This window comes from Mastigoproctus giganteus, chromosome 6 (assembly GCF_048544385.1).
Source record: "Mastigoproctus giganteus isolate SK-2022 chromosome 6, ASM4854438v1, whole genome shotgun sequence".
NCBI lineage: Eukaryota > Metazoa > Arthropoda > Arachnida > Uropygi > Thelyphonidae > Mastigoproctus > Mastigoproctus giganteus.
In genome coordinates this window covers 56,242,774-56,263,695 of record NC_143580.1, presented here as the reverse complement: position 1 = coordinate 56,263,695, position 20,922 = coordinate 56,242,774, and the positions used below count along the sequence as shown (strand labels likewise).

At 36.7% G+C, this 20,922-nt stretch overlaps 2 protein-coding genes across 9 annotated transcripts in view; one reads left to right on the top strand and one right to left on the bottom strand.

Annotated features, from left to right (window-relative positions):
* LOC150084307 (RCC1 and BTB domain-containing protein 1-like) overlaps nucleotides 1-5,347 on the bottom strand; it is a 133,692-nt gene extending 128,345 nt beyond the window's left edge. For 5 of the 6 annotated variants that reach the window (XM_090375154.1, XM_090375159.1, XM_090375155.1 and 2 more), the window contains exon 1: nucleotides 5,289-5,347. In XM_090375154.1, the coding sequence (XP_090231280.1) occupies nucleotides 5,289-5,291 (3 nt within the window). In that variant the 5' untranslated portion in view covers nucleotides 5,292-5,347. Of the gene's footprint in view, nucleotides 1-5,032; nucleotides 5,200-5,288 lie in introns of those variants that run through there. The other variant, XM_090375157.1, reaches the window with a different exon arrangement.
* A 7,889-nt stretch (nucleotides 5,348-13,236) lies between these two features.
* The window catches only part of LOC150084306 (aprataxin-like), a 54,758-nt gene continuing 47,072 nt past the window's right edge, over nucleotides 13,237-20,922 (top strand). Inside the window, exon 1 of one of the 3 annotated variants that reach the window (XM_090375152.1) lies at nucleotides 13,237-13,579. The gene's annotated coding sequence lies outside the window, so the exon portion shown is untranslated. The remainder of the gene's footprint in view (nucleotides 13,580-20,922) is intronic. The other 2 variants (XM_090375149.1, XM_090375153.1) reach the window with 2 other exon arrangements.

Sequence of the window (20,922 nt, the reverse complement as noted above, 5' to 3'; positions counted from 1 at the left end):
TGGACTAATGTTATTAGTGGAGTCCCTCAGGGTTCAGTGTTGGGTCCATTATTGTTTTCTGTATTTATAAATGATATTGATGGTATATCAAGCTTAATGTCCAAGTTTGCAGATGATACAAAAGTTGGCAGGGTTGTTAAGGACACTACTGACGCTATGCTGCTGCTGCTGCAGCAACAGGATCTGGAAAGGTTGAGCAGATGGGCTGAGAGGTGGCAAATGAAGTTTAACATTGACAAATGTAAAGTACTACATATGGGAAACAGCAACCCCAGAGCAACGTATCGACTCTGTGGTACTACACTGACAGTGGTAGAGAATGAAAAAGACCTGGGTGTAGTTGTGCAGGCAGATATGAAGTTCTCTGAGCAGTGCAGACGGGCTGCAAGAGTAGCTCATGGTGTCTTGTCAATGATATACAGGAATTTTTTGAGCAGGAATAAGGAAGTGATTATTCCCTTGTATTTGACAGGCCACACCTTGGACATTGGACAGGCCACACCTTGAGTACTGTATACAGGTCTGGAGGCCTCATTTCAAGAAGGATGTAGAGCTGCTGGGACGAGTACAGAGAACGAGTACGAGTTGAGCAGATGGGCTGAGAGGTGGCAAATGAAGTTTAACATTGACAAATGTAAAGTACTACATATGGGAAACAGCAACCCCAGAGCAACGTATCGACTATGTGGTACTACACTGACAGTGGTAGAGAATGAAAAAGACCTGGGTGTAGTTGTGCAGGCAGATATGAAGTTCTCTGAGCAGTGCAGACGGGCTGCAAGAGTAGCTCATGGTGTCTTGTCAATGATATACAGGAATTTTTTGAGCAGGAATAAGGAAGTGATTATTCCCTTGTATTTGACAGGCCACACCTTGGACATTGGACAGGCCACACCTTGAGTACTGTATACAGGTCTGGAGGCCTCATTTCAAGAAGGATGTAGAGCTGCTGGGACGAGTACAGAGAAGGGCAACAAGATTAATGAATAGAACAAAGGGTTGCTCTTACAAAGAAAGGCTTAAGTTTTGCAAATTACAGTGTCTGGAGACTAGGCACTGGTGAGGTGATCTGATAGAGGTGTATAAAGCCTTGAATGGTTTCAGCATGCTCAATGCCGATGGGATTCTTCCTCTTGCTCAGAATAATCACCTGAGAGGGCACAAATTCAGATTGAGGAAAGACAGATGTAGGATAGATGTGTGGAAATTTGCCTTTAGCCAGCGGGTAGTTGGTTGGTGGAACAGACTTCCATCCCTTGTTGTGGAAGTTGATAGCCTAAATAAATTTAAGGCTCAGCTGGACAGGTATTTCGAACGAACGGAGGGGTGAAGTGGAAGTGTTTTTTTTTTTTTGGCTGATGCGCATAAGCTTGCTTTCTTGCATCATATGCCTCTACTAATGCTAATTATCCCATTCTATAAATCAATCAATAGGCCTCATCTGGAACACTGTAAAGAGGTTTGGAAACCTCATTTTAGGAAGAATATAGATCTATTGGAAAGGGTGCAGAGAAAAGAAAGGAAGCAAAATTAGTTTGGGGCACAAAAGGTTGTTCTTATGAAGGAAGGCTGGGTTCTGTAAATTACTGTCTATGGAAACTAGGCAGAGCCTCTTTCCACATGGCCCTACCTAGTGCATGCCCAGGTCCTCCAATTATTAGAGGGAGTCCAAAAATAAATATTTCAGTTGACAGATAAGCAGGCTAGCTAGCAATTATCCAAGGGGTTTGTGTTTTGAAGGGTCACTTAACCAAAAATTATACATTTCATTTTAATGTTTTCAAAGATCATAAGAAATTATATTTATACTGATTGGGCCCCTTGGTCCCCCCCTTCCTTCTTGGTGCACCCCTGAAGGAAATTATTCAGATCTTCTAAGGATATCCTATGTATACTTATGTTTTAATGTCCATTATTATTATTTGTAGTAATAATTATATTTTAATAATTATATATAATACTTTAATGAATTTTTTTTATAAAAATGATTATATTAACACAGAGCTCTTTTACAAATCAAGTTCAAATATTAATTACAAAAAAGAACTCCTACCTCAAAGGCCTCAAGTGCTGGGGAGAGCCTCTAATAGGATAAAAATGGTCCTGAAATTAGGCATCTAACATAACAACCCAGCTGAAGTATGTACGGCATTAAAATGGTAAAGTAAATCAAATGCTGAAAGGCATCTTTACTCTTTCTCAGTGACATTCAAGGGAAGCAGAAATTTAAGTTGAAAAGGGATGCAGAATAAACATTATATTCCATCCTAACCATAGTTAAGATGGAATATAATGGGTTTTTTGTTTGTTTAATCCCATTTAAATAGGATACAGAATAGATATCTGGAAATTTTCATTCAGCCAGATAATAATAATTGATTGCTGGAATAAACTTCAGCCTAGTATTTTGGAAGTGGGCAGTCTGAATAAAATTACAGGTTTAGAAAAATCATTAGAAGGAATGGACAAATGAAGTGGGTAATTTTTTTTCCTTGCCTAATGCTATATAAGCTTTGCTTCCTTGCATCATTTTTTTCCAGTTAGCATTTGTATTTATTAATTAAAATTACCAGGTGGATGAGCTGAAAGAATTCAAACGATGTCTAAGTCCGTCATAATTACCATTAGAAAGCAAAATTGCATTGTCTGTAGTTTTTTTTTTTTTTATTATTATTATTGAAATACATATATTACAGATCAAATCCTTTAAAATACATGAAGTGATAAAACTACCATACCACTAGGTCAACCACCAGGTGAAGCCTGAACTGTTGGCAGATCAGAAAGTTGGTTTGGCACTGCTATAGAACACATGAATCCTGTTTGAGTCCTGCTACTCCATGCATTAGCAAAACAAAAACTTCTGTATGAAAAATGACAATACAGTATCTACAACCAAAAATGCACATATTTTGCAAAAGTGCAGAAGTGTGATAATCAGGGCCGTGCAAAGGTACTTGGGGACCCGGAGGCAAAAGGGATTAAGGGGCCTCATTTATTTATGTTGAGACTTTGATGGCTCCTCAATTGGGGCCCTCTAGATCAGGGATCCTGATGTGGCGCATCCAGTGCACCCCCCACCCCATTTGCATGGCCCTGATGATGATTTGATTAGTAAAGCAATAATGAGCTCAAATAAGATGTAAATGCAATTACTCTTCAAAGGACTCAGCCAATCAAGATCAAAAATGTGGGAGGAAATCTAAAGTAATGCAAAGAACAGACAGAAACTGGAGTTTTTTTGTTAGTTGTTGGCATATCGGCTTCTGTGGCCATAATGCACCTCCCAAAGTTTTTGCATTTTACTCTGATCCAAAGCCGAGGCGGGATTCGAACCCGCAACCTTTGGATTGCCAGGCAGGCACTTTACCCACCTGGCTAGCCCAGTCAGCAGAAACTGGAGTATCACAAGGACAATTATTACATCAGTGGCTATATTGTCCTGTTAAAAGTAGAAAATCAATAAAAGTGTCAATGTCACTGCAATTTAGAAATCGTGGTCAGTGGCTGACAGTAGTTCCTTTAATTAAGGATTGTAAAAATCTGATAAATCCTTTCCGATTACCAGTTCATGAATGTTGTTTCCTCGTGTAACATTTCTAACAAGTTGATACAGAAAGTATTAATCTAGCAAATCCAGAAATGTCCTGGATTTACCTACAGAGATGTCCTAAAAAGTGCATCACTAACTCTCAAGTTCCAGTTAATATTTGGGAAAAATAAGTTCACCATAATAAGATGCTTTGATATGCTAGCCTACTGTGTTTGTCTAGATAAACATTCATTAAACTTGCAGTCCATGACATACTCTACAACACACCTAAGTGGCAGGGTAACATGGTCTATAAAATAGAATACCCCTACTTCCAGGGTTCTAAATACAGAGCATACTGGAATGCCATCCCAGTTTGTCACGTGTATATGTCATGTACGTAATTGATTACTATTTTTATGTTATTATTATTTATTGCTATTATCTTTTTATTAATGAATGTTCTGTTTCATAAAATTTTCTATTTTGATCCCTGACACCCTCTTATTTTTTATCCAATGTTTACATCACACTAGACTGATGTACAATTTTTGAAAATATGTGTTTACTGATCAAAAGCATAACCCCCCCCCCCCTCACCATCATGTCTATCTCTTCTGTAAATATTGTACAGAAGAATATGGCATATATCAGAATAACAAAATATTTCTGTTATTCCACTTATATTTGCATCTGATGACAATACTTGAAATTTATTTATCATTTTATTTACTGGGGTATGATATTAAGGCTAAGTATAAATGATATATTTATGCTATATGATGATATAGCATAAATGATATTAATGCAGTTAAACATGGGCAGAGATTTCTATGTCAATAACCCATAATAACTCCATAAAAGTACTATATTACAAAAGAATACGGACAGACTGTAAACGTTTGCATCACATAATATACTTAATAAAAACAAGTAATTCAATATCTGATAAATTATTATTATTATTTTCTCCAATACATTTTCAAATATTAAAATGTTTACCTTCACTTAAAAAACAAAAAGTGAAAATATTACATATTCAACACAAAATTAAATAATTTGCAATATAAATTGCCATCATGAATTTTTATTTATTTATTATTACTTTTTAATAAAGGAACTTCCAATGATGTAGTATGGGCTTCATTATCAAAAACATAGCACAACATATATCTAAGTAAAAGGTGCTTAGAACCACGTACAAAGTTCAAATATATTTTACTCTGTGGGCAAACGCTGATAGTGCTACCCTTAAAACCCCTTGAAAAAAAAAAAAAAAAAGATAAAATATAGTTCTTATGCTGGCTCTATATAGATCGGTTCTGTAACTGTCTAGTGTCAAAGTATAAACAAGATTTTTTTTTTTATTATTTATTCCTAAAATAATAACACTGCTGTTATCCAATTTTATGCAATCTAAAGAAAGCTACTACACACTATGTTGAAAATTATTACATCTTGATTTCAAAAGAAAGCGAAAACTGTAAGCACAAAACAAACCTGTTTTATTATTCACTGACAGAACCCACGTCAGCTGACAATTCACTGTGCATTCCAAAACTTTTATGAACATACAATGTTTCTATAATCAGCAAAATACCCAGAACGAACACTTTTCCCAAAAAAATATTGCTTTTAATAATCATTTACATAAAAATAAGCTTACAGCAAATTATTTATTTTTTAATAAAAACAGCAAAATCACTCAGACCAAAGGTACACCACAAACATTCAGACAACAAATACCATACCATACCATAGCTTTTCCATGAGCTGGCGAAAGGCCAATTGACAAAAGCGACAATCTTGTTTGGAATTCCGAGAACCGAAACTAACATAATAAAATCCCTACTACAAATATTTTTAAATTTGGATCTTTAAAATAGTGTTTTTAAAATCTCAGCTAACAGTTCTAAACAGATGAAACATTTCAAATCTTCGAATTTTAATTTTTATGCTGTCCTAAACTGCAGGGGGTGCTGATAAATAGTTCAAAAAAATTGTGTGAGATTCCAATTTGTAATTCAGGGTTGCATCAAGAAGAGGGCAACAGTTGCTTTTGCCTAATTGTATTTAGCTGTTTGTTCATATCTGAACAGCATTGCTGGTAAAAAAGCTAAACGGCGAGATCATAAACCTGAAGTTGGCGTAACAGTCCTTATTTGAACCAATTGAGCAGAAGGGGCAGAATTGATCCATAATTCAAAAAATAAATAAATAAATTATGTGCGATTCCAACTAGCAGGCAACTAATGCGCATACGTAACATTACGTAGCCTCTGACGAATCAAAACGGGGCTTCAGAGTCAATTAGGAGCCATGACTTAGACCCATTAAGCACAGGTGATGGAATCGCTGGCCTCCCTAAACCGGGTCAAAAACACTTCAGTTCGAATCCCGTGGATGACGTGAGGAACTTTTATGGGCCTTTTTCACGATAACTGAGTTAGTTGGTCTCGGAGGGGGGCATATTATGGTTTTCTCTCGGAAACTTGAGTTTTTCGTCCATCAAAACAGGTAGATCGACCATAGAACCCACGCAATTTATACAGATATAACATATACGGCGCAATATGGCCTAAGTCACTAATGCGCCTAAATCCTTAAAACAAACAAATTTTTTAAAAAAAACTGCTCTTCGAATGAAATGCAGTCAGTAGTATATCGTCCTTTGGAGCAGCTGCACCAAAGCTCGGGGGGACCAAAAGAAAAGGAGAAAAATGACTGAGTGTCAAAGAAGAAATTTTGCATCAGGATAGCTTGTAATGTCAAGCTACTGATTGCAGAATTAACTGACAGAATTAATATAACACTCTCGCAGAAAGCAGTAAACTGTTATTTTCAGAGTAATCTACGATCGAATCTATGACGGAAGTATTCCATATCAGCAAGTTACCAGAAACCACATTCATTCCTGTTTTGAAAGATGAAACCAGTGAAATGTCAGTAGAAACGTATTGATTGTGTAATAAAATGTTATGCAAAGTGAGGCTTGGAATGGACGTCACAATGCTGTTTCGGTTCGTCATACACATCATCTTAGGCGTAACATGAATTTCAATATAGGAAGGTCAAATTTTTTTCCTCTCAAATTTCGGCACCTTTTACAATGAATATTAAATATCGAAATAGATTTTTAAAAAAAATGGATTTTGTTCGTCATATAATTTATCTTTCAGATTTTCTAAATTATTTTTTAAACAAATACGGGAGTCAGGTTCTAAGCGACAAAACAATGTGGGGAAATTGAACCCCCTTCCCTTTAGTTATATGTCACTGCGTACCCGTAATGTCGTGGATACGTGTTTTATTACCTTGACAGGCCTTTCTTTCTGAAATTTTCCATTATGAGCAGGAAAAGCAACTCAAGAGGCCTGCAGATCATCGCCTGCTCACTCTTTCCAGGTTAATTTCTTCACTTTACTCAACGAGCTCTTTCGAAATGGTTAATATTTCCCTACCATTACATGCATTAATATGAGCGTCAGTAGCTTAGTAGGACATGAGAAATATGGCACCGAAACGAAGAAAAAACTTTGGTGTTACATTACTTTCAGACACATTTGTAAGAAACAAGTGTGTGTGGTGAAATTGGCAGATTAACCTCTTCGAGACGATATTATATCACCAAAAGAAAAAGAAGTTAAGTGACTCTTTTTTAGAATCTTTTGAAACGTTATTTCAATTTTACATGGGTTTAATATTTTACAAGTTTATTACAAAGTTTTTTGTAATAAACTTGGAACTCTCCTTTGTATTCAACGGAGGTGGTTTTGGTAGTCGCATTGCACGTCGTTCACTGTTAGTCTTCGGCATGTCGAATAATATATATTTTTTTTTTTCGTTTAAATTTTTTTATGAAATACTGTACGATAGAGAACGATGAAAGAAATATTTTGGCTTTTAAATTTTTAAACTTGGACTGCTGGAAGTTGAGATATATAGTGATTTAAAATTAGATTGTATGAACCAGAGCTCTAATGCTCAATAAGACGAGTCGCAATCGCCGCAAGAAATTGTTGTATACCAGGTAATTTATTTCTGTACAACATTCCTTGCGGCGATTGCAACTCGTCTTATCAAGGTTCTATCCGGTTTCTTTTCAATTTTCGTGATAATCAACATGCGGCCTCAGTTTGCGCTTCTCGTTCAGCAGCGTCAGATTTAGCCTTTCATAAAGTTACATACTTTTTTATTTAACAAAGCCAAAATACTTAGTGTCCAACGTAATTATGCGAGACTATTAATTGCAGAAACCGCCGAATTTAAATTAGATGAGAATTCTGTTAACGTTCGCTGGCCATATCTAAGCTCCGATTCGTGGTCTTTTTCGCGCATGCGCGAAGAGAAATAATCCCTATTTAAGTTTCATGCTCACCCCTATTCGGTAATTTTCATTCCTGTGATCACAACATACGGTCGAAAAGCGTTGCCAGCTTCAGAAAGGAAAATCGTTTAGCAATTTTTTTCGTTAAATTAATTATTCACTTGATTTTTAATTGCGTTTAAATTGATTTTTAATTATTTTTGACTGTTATGTAAGTTTTCGATTTTTTAATTGTTTTCGTTTTAATTTCTGGAGAGTATCATACAGAAGTGTTAAACGTATCAAATTGAGATAAACTTCTCTTATTCTTTTACAAATAGTGATTTAAAATATAAACGCGACACGCGTGCGAGTTATACCATGGCCGCTCTGTATGGGGTCCTGATTGCGTCATGCATCTCTGCTACGTACGGCCCCGCGTCGCTCATGCTTGGTACGGAGTGGTACAATGGTGGGGGACGAGAATCATTTGGTATTGAATTTTCGCAGCAATTTTTGTCAATCGGCTGACGCAGGTTACTGCCATTTGAAAACTGCCTGGGGCAAATTTATATGACAAAACTGAGGTGCACAATGTTATAAAGGCAAAATTTCTTCTACTGTTGGCATTGAGAAAAACACTGCATTAACTTAGCAGTTTAAGTTACTCGCTGGTCGGGGGGAGAACTTAAGGATAGTCCTCCTAACTCCATATAATTTAATAATTATTTGATTTTATTTTTATAATATTCACTTATTTACTTATTTTTTAATTTGATAATCCAATTAATAAAAGAATAAATTCATAATTTCATTTATTTAGTAATAATTATTATTACTATTATTTCCTTCTGTTCCAGAAACACAGAATATTATGTTTCTTTTCCATATTCTTTACGTTGAAATCATTTTGTCCCCTGTTTTGAAGGGAAAAATATGGTAAACCTAATCCTTTTCAAATTTAACTTTATATCCTATCTTGCGTGTCGTCCAAGAAGGAGAAAGGACGCCATCAGACTTTAGTTTACTCAATCTATTCGAAAGCAATAAATCAACCAAATTTACAGACATTATACGCTGGGTGGACACAAATCATGGGATACCTACCTAGTAACGGGTAGGCCCACCTTTCGCCTGGATAAGGCTAGTCACACGGCGAGGCACTGAGTCTACTAGTACAAAAAAGCATTCCATAGGTATTTCCATCCAAGCTTGCTGCACCGCTGTCCATAATTCCATCGCATTCTTGGGTGGAGGATCCAAAGCTTGAACGGACCTTTCCACAGCATCCCAAAGATGCTCCACAAAGTTCATGTCCAGTGAACGGGGAGGCCATTCCATTGTGGTAAAATCTGCGTAACGCTCTTCGAACTATATTCTAGTCACCACGGCTCTGTGAGGAGGCGAATTGTTTTGCTGGAAGAATCCATTGCATTGTGGATGTACAATGACAATGAAGAGATGCAGATGATCTGCAAGAATGGACAAGTAACCTGGACTATTCAGAGATGTTTCCAGACGTACCAGAGGTCCCAACGTGTGCCAGTTGAACACGACTCAGACCATTATGTTTCCATTATATTCCGGTAAATACATTTATTCTGGTAAATAAATTTCATGAATTAGAGGTATTGCTCAAAACATCAAAGGCAGATATTGTTGGGATATCAGAGACGTGGTGTCACACAGATATAAGGAATGCAGAACTGGAATTTGGGGAGCTCAATGTGTACAGAAAGGATAGACAGGATAGGAAGGGAGGAGGGGTTATGCTATTAGTTAAGAAACACATAAAATCCAAGGAAGTGAAGCCAGTCGACATCGCTGGACAGTGCAGTGTCCAGTCAGTTTGGTGTGACATAAGCATTGGGAGATCAAAATTGAGAGTAGTTGCGTGCTGTAGGCCTAATGACCCTAATGAGTATAATAAGACACTGTACAGGAAAATAGAGTGGGCCAGTAAATCAGAGAGTCTTATAATGGGAGATTTTAATTTCCCAGATATTGACTGGAACTTATGGGATGGTCACTCACACACTAGTAAGGCTTTTGTGGATTTATTGGATGATTGTTTTCTACATCAGCATGTTCGGGAGGCAAGTAGAAGGAGTAATATTCTTGATTTGATTATCAGTAGTGATTCTTCATGCATTAAGAATCTGCAGATAAAGGAACCTCTAGATGGCAGTGATCACAGTGTGCTGAAGTGGGATTTACTCAAAGAGGTAACTACCATCAGGGGTAAAGGGAAAGGTTTTTGCTTTCGGACAGTATTTAAATTCTATACAGTGGGACTAACTGATAATGTTACCAACAACAAATTCAAAATGGGAGGCATTCAATATTTTGCATCGACTTTCACACATGAGGAGTTATTCAGCGAGGGCAATGCCAGAGGTGTATTCAACTCTGGCAGTAAGCTTGAGAATCGTGTAATAACTGAGAGTAAAGTGGAGGAGAAATTGTTGAAGATAAATACAAGAAAGGCACCTGGGGTGGATGGGATCTATCAAGTTATATTAAAGGAGGCAGCAAAGGGAGTAAGCAAACACTTAGCCATAATTATGAGAGCTGCCTTGGACTCAGGGGAGGTACCCATAGACTAGAGATGTGCAAATGTGACCCCAATTCACAAAGGACGATCAAAGGCTGACACAAGTAATTATAGACCTGTTAGTTTAACTTCTGTTCCAGGAAAATTAATGGAGGCACTGGTTAAAGAAGCACTGCAGGATCATGTAGACAAGACTTCAGTTATAGCTCGGACAGAGCATGGTTTTGTTAAGGGAAAGTCTTGCCTGACCAATTTGATTGGATACTATGATGCAGTCACAAAAGAACTACTGGATGCAGGGAATAACTTTGATATTATATACTTGGATCTTAGAAAGGCTTTTGATACTGTTGCACATGGACGACTGCTGCACAAATTGGAGCAGTGTGGCATTGGAGTCAAATTGCTGCTATGGATAAAGGGGTGGTTGAGGGGGAGAAGACAAAGAGTGGTAATCAATTGACACTGCTCATCGCGGACTAATGTTATTAGTGGAGTCCCTTAGGGTTCAGTGTTGGGTCTATTATTGTTTTCTGTATTTATAAATAATATTGATGATGGTATATCAAACTTAATGACCAAGTTTGCAGGCAATACAAAGGTTGGCAGGGTTGTTAAGGACACTACTAATGCAATGCTGCTGCAACAGTATCTGGAAGGGTTTTGCAGATGGGCTGAGAGGTGGCAAATAAAGTTTAACATTGAAAAATATAAAGTACGACATATGGGAAACAGCAACCCCAGAGCAATGTATCAACTGTGTGGTAATACACTGACAGTTGTAGAGAATGAAAAGGACCTGGGGTAATTGTGCAGGCAGATATGAAGTTCTCTGAGCAGTGCAGACGGGCTGAAAGAATAGCTCATGGTGTCTTATCAATGATATACAGGAATTTTTCTAACAGGGATAAGGAGGTGATTATTCCCCTGTATAAGGCAATGGTCAGGCCACACCTTGAGTACTGTATACAGTTCTGGAGGCCTCATTTCAAGAAGGATATAGAGATGCTGGAACGAGTACAGAGAAGGGCAACATGATTAGTGAATGGAACAAAGGGATGCTCTTACGAATAAAGGCTTAAGTTTTGCAAATTACAGTGTCTGGAGACTAGGCACCGGCGAGATGATCTGATAGAGGTGTATAAAGCCTTCAATGGTTTGAGCATGCTCAATGCCGATGGGAGTCATCCTATTGCTCAAAATAATCACCTGAGAGGGCATAAATTCAGATTGAGAAAAGACAGATATAGGATAGATGTGCGGAAATTTGCCTTTAGCCACCGGGTAGTTGGTTGGTGGAACAGATTTTCATCCATTGTTGTGGAAGTTGATAGCCTAAATAAATTTAAGGCTCAGCTGGACAGGTATTTCGAACGAACGGAGGGGTGAAGTGGAAGTTTTTTTGTTTTTTTTTTTGGCTGGTGCTGCATAAGCTTGATTTCTTGCATCATATGTCTCTACTAATGCTGATGCTAATTACCGACCGTCCACCTGTCTGAATAGTTCCTTGTTGACACGACGGGTGCATAGCTTCGTGCTGTTCCCGGCAGATACGCACCCTCCTGTCCGCTTGAAAAATAACTGGAAACGGCACTCATCGGACCTAGATATCCGTCTCCAATCATCCAAGGTCCAGTGCCGATGTTGTTTTGCCCAATTGAGGCATAGATTTCTGTGTCGTGGTGTTAGCAATGGTGGATGGTCGGTCCCCATAACTTATTGCGGTTAATGGTCGCCTGATGGTCTTGGTGGAGAAGTTTCTAGCCTCATTTAATTTGGCAGTGATGTGTGCCACTGTCGCCCTCCGGTTGTCTGAAACAATGCGAGACAGTCGTCGACGGCCACGTTCTTCCACCACCTCTCGCCGCAAACAGCTCTGTCCACGATGAGATTTTATTCTTGAAATGGCATATTCCCGATATACTCTTGATACTGTCGAACAGGGACAGTGCAATTTCTGTAGCACTTCCGGGATAGAGTTACCCATGCATTGGAAACCCACTGTCATCCCTCTTTCAAAGTCGGTTAACTCACGACGTTTATCCATACTGACATCGAATTACCGTCAACGTGAATGCAGTGTATACCTATATACCTGTCAAGCGATGGGTTCTTACCACTAGCGAGAGGGATTATAGCGTCGCCTTGCCCAGGAATTAGGTCTCCTGAATTCTGTTCTTTCAGTGTATGTGGTGCAATATGGCCTAAATTTCTAATGCACAAAACCCTGCCACAACCAACCGACTTTCAATCGTCGCAACACAGGAGCCCAGTTTCTAGATGCAGCAATTTACAGAACTCAATTCTTTCTTCGTAAGTATACATTTTTGTCCTCCAATTAATCCGTGTTACTCGCCTTCGCATATCCCAACAGTTTTACAGCATTTCAAAAAGTTCAATCTAAATGTAGGTTTTATATATCCTTTAAATGTTCATGATTGTTCTATGAAAATTTTATTTTCCAGTTTGGTTTATGAATACAAGTAATTTTTTAATGTATATATGCACGTGTAATACTGTATACACAAATAGAGAGTATATACAGTGTATACCTATATTTTACTTATATACAACAAACATATATATTTATTCATTTATACATTAACATATGTTTTTTTTTTTTTTTTTTTTTTGTGATTCGTATCTGTTTTTGAAATTAGGTTTCAGCAGGTTATTTGAATAGTACCAAAACTAACATACCCATTTACTTTTTCTTTGGATGAAAGAGTATGCTTGTTGATTTTAACATTTATCTTACGAGCTCTTATAAACCGCAAGGGGGGAAATTAGAAAAGTTTTGGTGCGTGCAATTTTCTTTTTCTTTTTTAAGATTATGATCGGAAGCTGAACTTTTACATTTAGCTTTTTTCTTTTCTTTTTTTTTTACAGTTATGTAGATAATAAATGGTATGAATTGAAAAAGATGTTAAAGTTTTTTTTTTTTTTCTTTTTTGTATATTTTCTCCATATTAAATAGGAATACTTGGTTGAAACTCCAGTTAAATTTCGCTCTTGTTAACCCGGATTCTGCAGGATGGCATTGAGAAGGCGCTTAAATCCCACTATTGCTAAGTGAATTCCATTCTGCAGAATGGTACTGAGAAGGCGCTTTAAGGTAACCATGGAATTCAGAATTACTTGTTAATTATTCTGATGCCTAGCTCCTGGTTTTTGTAGTTGTTCGGAGGTGAGTTTGCTCGTTAGCGATTTACTAATTTTGCCTTTCTGACTTCGTGTTTTACGATATGCCACGAAGCCAAATCTCCGCATAATGTGTGACTTGATATTTTTTTTTAAATCCTTCTTTCCCCTGTAACAAAAAAAAAAAAAAAGACTGCAAAAATAGTGTATTTCATATATGAACTTCCTGCACACAACTTTTTACAGTCGATATGAATGAAATTCAGATCTTGTGCAGGTAACAAGAATGGGGGGGGGGGAGAGGAAGGCGACGGATTCGCATAAAAAGATAACTAAATATGATTTTTTTTTCTTAAATCAGGACAAAACAGAAATTTTCATTCGTGACATTTTTTTTTTAATAATATCAATTAAATACAATATCAATATACATCTCTAAAAATGTATTTTGTTTCTTCGTGGCGAAAAAGAGGTAGTGCATCACTGTGCAAATAGACAGATGCCTACCATCATAAACAAAAGTACACTTTGTACTTATACAAAAATCAGTTATCCTATTTTTTTATAGGTAGATATCTCTGGGTGTGAATTAATTATTCAATAAACATTCACTATATGGCAACATGTAAATATTCATTAATTTCTCTTATAATAATTACACATACTCACTCTCTGCATTATAGTTATTTACAATTATTTAATTTCACATATATGTATATTACAATAATGTTATATCCTGTATTTTTTCTATTTTTTTTTCCTCAGCATTTTGTTTCACACCTAATACAAGAGTGAACAAATGCTACAAAGAAATATATAGCTATTTTAAATAGAATATAATTTTGTATGACTCCATCAAAGCAACACATACCAAATCACTGCTAATTAGTATTAGCAGTGGCAAATGATTCAAGGAAGCAAGGTTATACAGCATTAACCAAAAAAATAATAAAAATGAAATAAAAACCTTATTTGTGTCTCCTCTAACAATTTGTGTAATTCTTCCTAAATTTATTCAAGCTATGCACTTCCACAATGCCAGATTAAACTTTGTTCTAACAATCATTTACTCTCTGGCTGAAAACAAATTTTTGCACATGAATCCTGCAACCATCCTTTTTCAATTTAAGTTTTTCAGTGTACTCAGTCCATTTGAAGCCCCTTAAATGCTTCAGTCAGGTCTTCTTGCCTGTGCCTAGTTTAAAGGCACTGAAATTAGCAGAACTGAAGTCTTACTTGGTAAGAGTACCCTTTTGTGTCCCTGACTAATCTGGTTGCTCTATTCTGCACCCATTCCAAGAAATTCACATCCATCCTTCTTAAAATGAAGCTCCCAAGCTTCATTTCTCCAAGGTGCATTCTAACCATTGCCTTATACAATGGGATAATTACCTCCTTGACTCTGCTGGAAAAGTTCATGTGTATCAATGATAGAACTCCACGTGCTGTTCTAGCAGCCTGTCTACACTACTCTGAGCAGTAGTGGATTAAGATAGGTTGAGGCCCCAGGCGCAGAAGAAAATATTGGGCCCCTTAAAAAAAACAGAGAGACAGGGAAAATAAAAATACATGTTAACCATTTTTTTAAATAAATAAAAAATATTATGTACTATTAATGTTTTATTTCCAATAAAATTTGAATATAATATATGTATAATATAATTAATAATAGCATAATAATAATCACAAAGTTTTGAACTAATAGTTGAACATATTAGTTCAACTAATTTGTTCGTGTTTTGCGTATAAAGTTGGGGTTTTGTGTGGGCCCTTCAGAAGTCGGGGCCCAGGGCGTGCGCCCGGTGCGCCCGCCGTTAAATCCGCCTCTGACTCTGAGAACTTCATGTTGGGCTGTACAATCAGGGCTGACTGACCTGGGCAGCTAAGTGGTGATCACCACCTAGACCAATAATGTTTGTAGCATGTTGCCACTGCAAAAAAAAAAATAAAATAAGTGGGACCAAAACTGTTGCATGTCACCAGTGCCAACTATAACTAGCCTGCCCCTGTGTATTATTGCTCCTATATCTTTTTCATTTTCCACAACCTTAACATACCATTTGGGTTGAACCATATAAGTGTGATTCAATCCAAATGGTATGTTAAGGTTGTGGAGAATGAAGATTGAACCAACCATGTGTGGTTCAACCTAAATGGTATGTTATTCTGGGATTACCGCTACCAATATGCAGTACCTTGTATTTATCGATGTGAAACCTTAATTATTATTATTATTATCATCAGCCATATGGCACAAGGAAGCCTGAAATTTGCTACTTCTCATCCCATCTGACTAATTTTTCTAGGTAATGGTCAGTAAGATACCTTGATTTCTGTGATTAACCACAATGCCAACCTTTGCATCATCTGCAAACTTGACATTAAGTTTAATATGCTTTCATCAATATCATTAACAAATATTGAAAACAGTAAGGAGCCAAGCACTGAACCCTGAATGGCTCCACTCTCCACTAATAAGATTAGCCCAAGAAGAGCAGTGCCCATTAATAACCACGGATCTTCTGCCACTCAACCATCCCTTCATCCAAATCTTTCGCCCTAATGCTGCACTGCTCTAATTTATATTGCAGTCTTTCATTTATAAGTACATGATTTCAAAATAATATTTTGTATGCATTTCTTTTGTTACTGCATTATAGTAGCTAATTGTATTGGTCACACAAGATATTCTCTGATCTCTTCCTGTAACTGCATTCCTGTTAAGATGATCCTGTATTACCTCAAACTCATGACTTCATTATTTTTCAATAGAACAGAAGTTAAGCTTAAGTATTAATAATGGCAAATGATGCAAGAAAGCAATTTTTTTTTTTTTTTTATGAAAACCCCAAACACAAAAGGTATCAGAACTAAAGTACTTATTATTATGTGTATGGGTTGAAGGTTGAGCAGATGAAAGAAGATACGTGTTGAAATTATACTTGAATACAAATCTCAAATATGTCCTACGTGGTAGGACATATTTGAGATTTGTACAGAGCAAATAGCAGTTTAGAAGAAAAATAAAGCCAAGAGTGAAAGAGAAAACCCAGTTTTTTTAGATGCAGAGGAAGCAATATTTGTAATGTGCTTAAGCTAAGAGCAATTAGAAGTCAGGGTAATTTCTAATAGAGATATGTGATCTGGTCTAGAAATCTGAATGTCCCTGAAGATAAGCATTGGAGCAGAGGACTCCTTTTGTGAGATAAGACGGGACTGAGTTTTAGAAGGATTGAAATTAACTTAATTATTTTGCAAAATTGGAAGATTACCTAGAGATCAGCATTTAAGGAATTGATAGTAGATATTTGAGAAATTGAAGCTGCTTTTGCAGGGAAAGGCTTCTTTACCTGGAAGGTGGAATACAATGTGCTATCATCAGCAAAACTCTGGATAGAATTTCTAGTCATTTGAAAGCAATTAATATACAAGAGGAAAAGAATGGAAGAAAGAACTGAACCTTAGGGAACACAAGCATTAGTGGAGAAGTTTGATGGCAGAGAGCCATCTACCATCACCTGCAGTTGTCATAGAGAAAACTGGTTACTAAATTACAGAAAACAGTCTTATTAAATTTGACAATACGAAATTTTTAGAAACCTTCAAGTACCGTGTTAATAGGTGAGTACTGCTCTTTAAGCTTTCGCTATTCTTTTCTAGAGGTGAGTACCGCTCTTTAAGCTTTCGCTATTCTTTTCTAGAGGTGAGTACCGCTCTTTAAGCTTTCGCTATTCTTTTCTAGAAAACAGTCTGCAACATCCTCTCCCCCTCTGTATACCGATATGTAAGTATAAATGTTAATTCTTATTTTAACCGCAACTTTTTGTTTTTTCACGTAGAATAATATTTGACTAAAATTTTGGTTGTAACAAGGAATTATTTTTTAGATTGTTCTATGAAAGTATTAAATACTTTTATGATGTAAACATTCCTTCTAATGTGGTTGCATCATAACAAGTTGTCCTGCATTAGGCTCCAGAAGATCCTGTCACTGTTTTTTTTTTTTTTTTTTTTTTTCAGAAACAGTTACAAATTTAACTTGCAGTTAATTGAGAAAGCTAGACCTGCTGTCATTGACAGTATCTGGTGACAAACCAAAATGCAGAGTTTTGACAAACCAAAATGCAGAGAATATAAAATGATTTTATATTCTCTTTTATTCTGTAGTGTAAAAATGCAAATTTGGCTAAACCCATATGACCAGGTATTTATTCAACCAGTATTAATTGGTCTTCTGGATATTATATAATTACTCAATTCAAAATAAAACAAATTCTCAAAGCTTTGTGGCATCTCTTAACATGTAATACAGCACAGCTGCTGTAGGATTTTCAACCTTGTTATACAGAACAGATAAAGAAAGATTGTAAGTCCAACATGATGAGTTGCCTTATGTTGCACTAACTTATTAGTATGCCATAACACCCCTTAGATGATAATTTCAGTGCTTGCTGGCATCTCATCAGTGGGAGTTTGGGTATACAGCATATGACAACCTAGTGATAGTATAAACTCACAAGATAAGAGATGCAAAAAGTATCAATATAAATTTTGCGAATATGAGCTAAGAAAGCTCTGAACCTGTCTGTAAATACAATAATATAATATAGCTACAGTAAGATTTGCATCCCTGTTATACCAGCCTAGGTAAAGAAAGATGCAGTGTTATGAAAAGGCATTGCTCTACCAAATGGTAATATAACATTTAATTTGAACAAATTTTTTTTTACAATTTTTTGCAATGCTCTACGTTCTTCTTTTCACTGATGTTTTATCTACAGCTGTAACTAAAATGTCAGTGAAAAGAGGAGCATAGAGCATCACCAAGCCATTAAAAAAATCTGCTAACAGCACAGATTTTTTTTAATGGCCTCAAGCTAGGTCGTGACTTTTTTTGAGCCTCTATTATTAGTGTTACTTTCATAAATTTTAAACAAAATTCCATTAATTCAAGATTATTTATTTGTATCCATTTACATATTTTATTCAAGTCATATCCTGTTCTTGCAATATCTGATATTGTTGTTTCCAGACATAACTCCTTTTTATACTGTTAAGAATATAAATAATGATCATAACAAAATCTGCAGGCCCACAAGTGTTAGAAAACGGTGCAAGACAACTACCTGTAGTACCTTTGCACCAGTCTTAGATGATAAAAAGGATTAGTATCTTTTAGGACTACTTCCTCGAACATTTCTCATTTTGCATTTGAACCTTATTATATTTGCCAATTGGTTTGACATTAGCTACAAGCCAATTTATATGTGTATAACCTTCAGAAAGTAAAACCTTTTCCTCCAGTCCTCAACAGCACATCCTCTGTGATAGTATAATGGATTTGTTGTTGTTATTTGGTCTTTAGGAGCATTAGCAACTAAGGCCATATTGCTCCGGGGATATGTGGTAGTCATTTTCCTGACCTTTCCGCATCCTCCGTATTTGGTGGTCACGGGCTCAAACCCCGGTCTGATCAAGAAGCGTGTGCTACGCACTGCTGCTCCTGCCCACCTGACTACGGAGGCGTCCCATGGATTTGTCATTGCTTGGATAGTCTAAGTTCAAATCCCATCAGAGACCAGAGGAATTTTTAAAGGATTTCTCATTCAAAGCTGTTGGCTAATTTCAAGCAGAGTGCTTTCAACTTGAACAACATGCAAATCAGCCTATAACATACATTTATATCACTCATAATAGACAACAAAGCCATATGAACTGGACTATCATAAGACCTGGTGCACTATCATATTATCATAAGATGACTATCATAAGACCTGGTGTGTGTGTGTGGTATGGGTGTTTAATGGCGCACAAGCTGCTGTGGCTATATTGCGCCTATTCATAGGTATGTTGAAAAGATAAAATAAATAATTAATTAATGTGAACACGGTTCAATCTCATTTCATGCCAGAAACTAATCATAGTTGCTTATACATTCCTATTTGTTTCAAATAACAGAAAAGTTCATTAATATTGGCATTTTCACCAATGATATCATTTAATGTTATCCGTTCCCGGAAATTAGCCAGAGAATGAAATATTGATGTTCGATGTTGTTGATAATGTGGACAGTCAATCAAAATATGTTTGACTGTTAGATGCTCAGAGCACTGTGAACAATGAGGAGGATCATCGCCTGTCAGTAGATGGAGGTGAGTCAGATGAGTATGTCCTATTCTAATCCGTGCGAGTACCACTTCTTCTCGCCGAACTGTCTGAATGCATGAGGGCCAAAATTTTGGGTCCTGTTTCAACTGGAAAAGTTTGTTATTTGTTTGTTTATGCGATAGCTTTGTCAATTGTTCATGGTATGCTGTTTGAATTATAATATTATAATCAGAAACAGGAATAAAAACAGAGGTTAAGTCTAGTGTTGACGGATTTTTAGCAGAAATATCAGCCAACTCGTTCCCTTTGATGCCTGAATGTGCTGGAATCCAGCAGAAGTTCACTCGTTGCTGACGATCTTCAATTTTCAACAGCAAATACTTGATTTGATTTAATATAGGGTGATCCTTATGAGAGAAATTCTGCATTGCTCTAATTGAGCTGAGAGAGTCGGTGTAAATTAAATATTTTGCAGATGGGTGAAGAGTCAAATTTTCTAGAGCTAATTGAATTGCATATAATTCCGCTGAAAAGCTGCTGTACTCAGGTGGAAGAGAGGCTGATATGATAGCAGAGGGAAACACTGCTGCTGCTCCAACAGTTGAATGAGTTTTGGAACCATCAGTATATATCGGTAAGAAGTCAAAATAGTTTTGAATATGGCTAGCATGGAGTTGCTGCACATTCAAAGTCGGTAAACAATTCTTTCCCCATTGGAGAAAATAATCATCGCAGGCTGGTTGAGGAAATGGAATCCATGGTGGGTGAGAATAATTCTTTCTGTGCTGCCTACTCTGGAGAGGAACATTCCAATTTTGTGCTATTTCAAGGAGCCGTAGGCCTGCTGGTCGTATTTTATTTGGTTTATTTCTATAGAGATTATGAAATGGTGGATTAAAGAGATATGGTCGGATGGGGTGCAGAGAACAGTTTTGTATTCTGGCTGCATATTTAAGTAGTAACATTTTTCTGTGAAGGTACAGAGGGGGCTCATGGGCTTCAATATATGGACTATAGGTTGGTGAAGTCCTATAAGCACCAAGAGCAATCCTCAGTGCCATGTGTTGTACAGGATCGAGCCAGCGCAATACACTCTTTCGGGCAGAATCATAAACTGGGGCACCGTAATCCAACCGAGATCTAATCAGTGCTCTGTATAAGAGCAGCAAAGTTGTACGATCTGCTCCCCAAGACTGGGCAGATAGAGCTCTTAGCATGTTCAGCTTTTTCAGACAGGTAGTACATATTACTTTGATGTGCTCAAAGAAATTTAACTTGCTG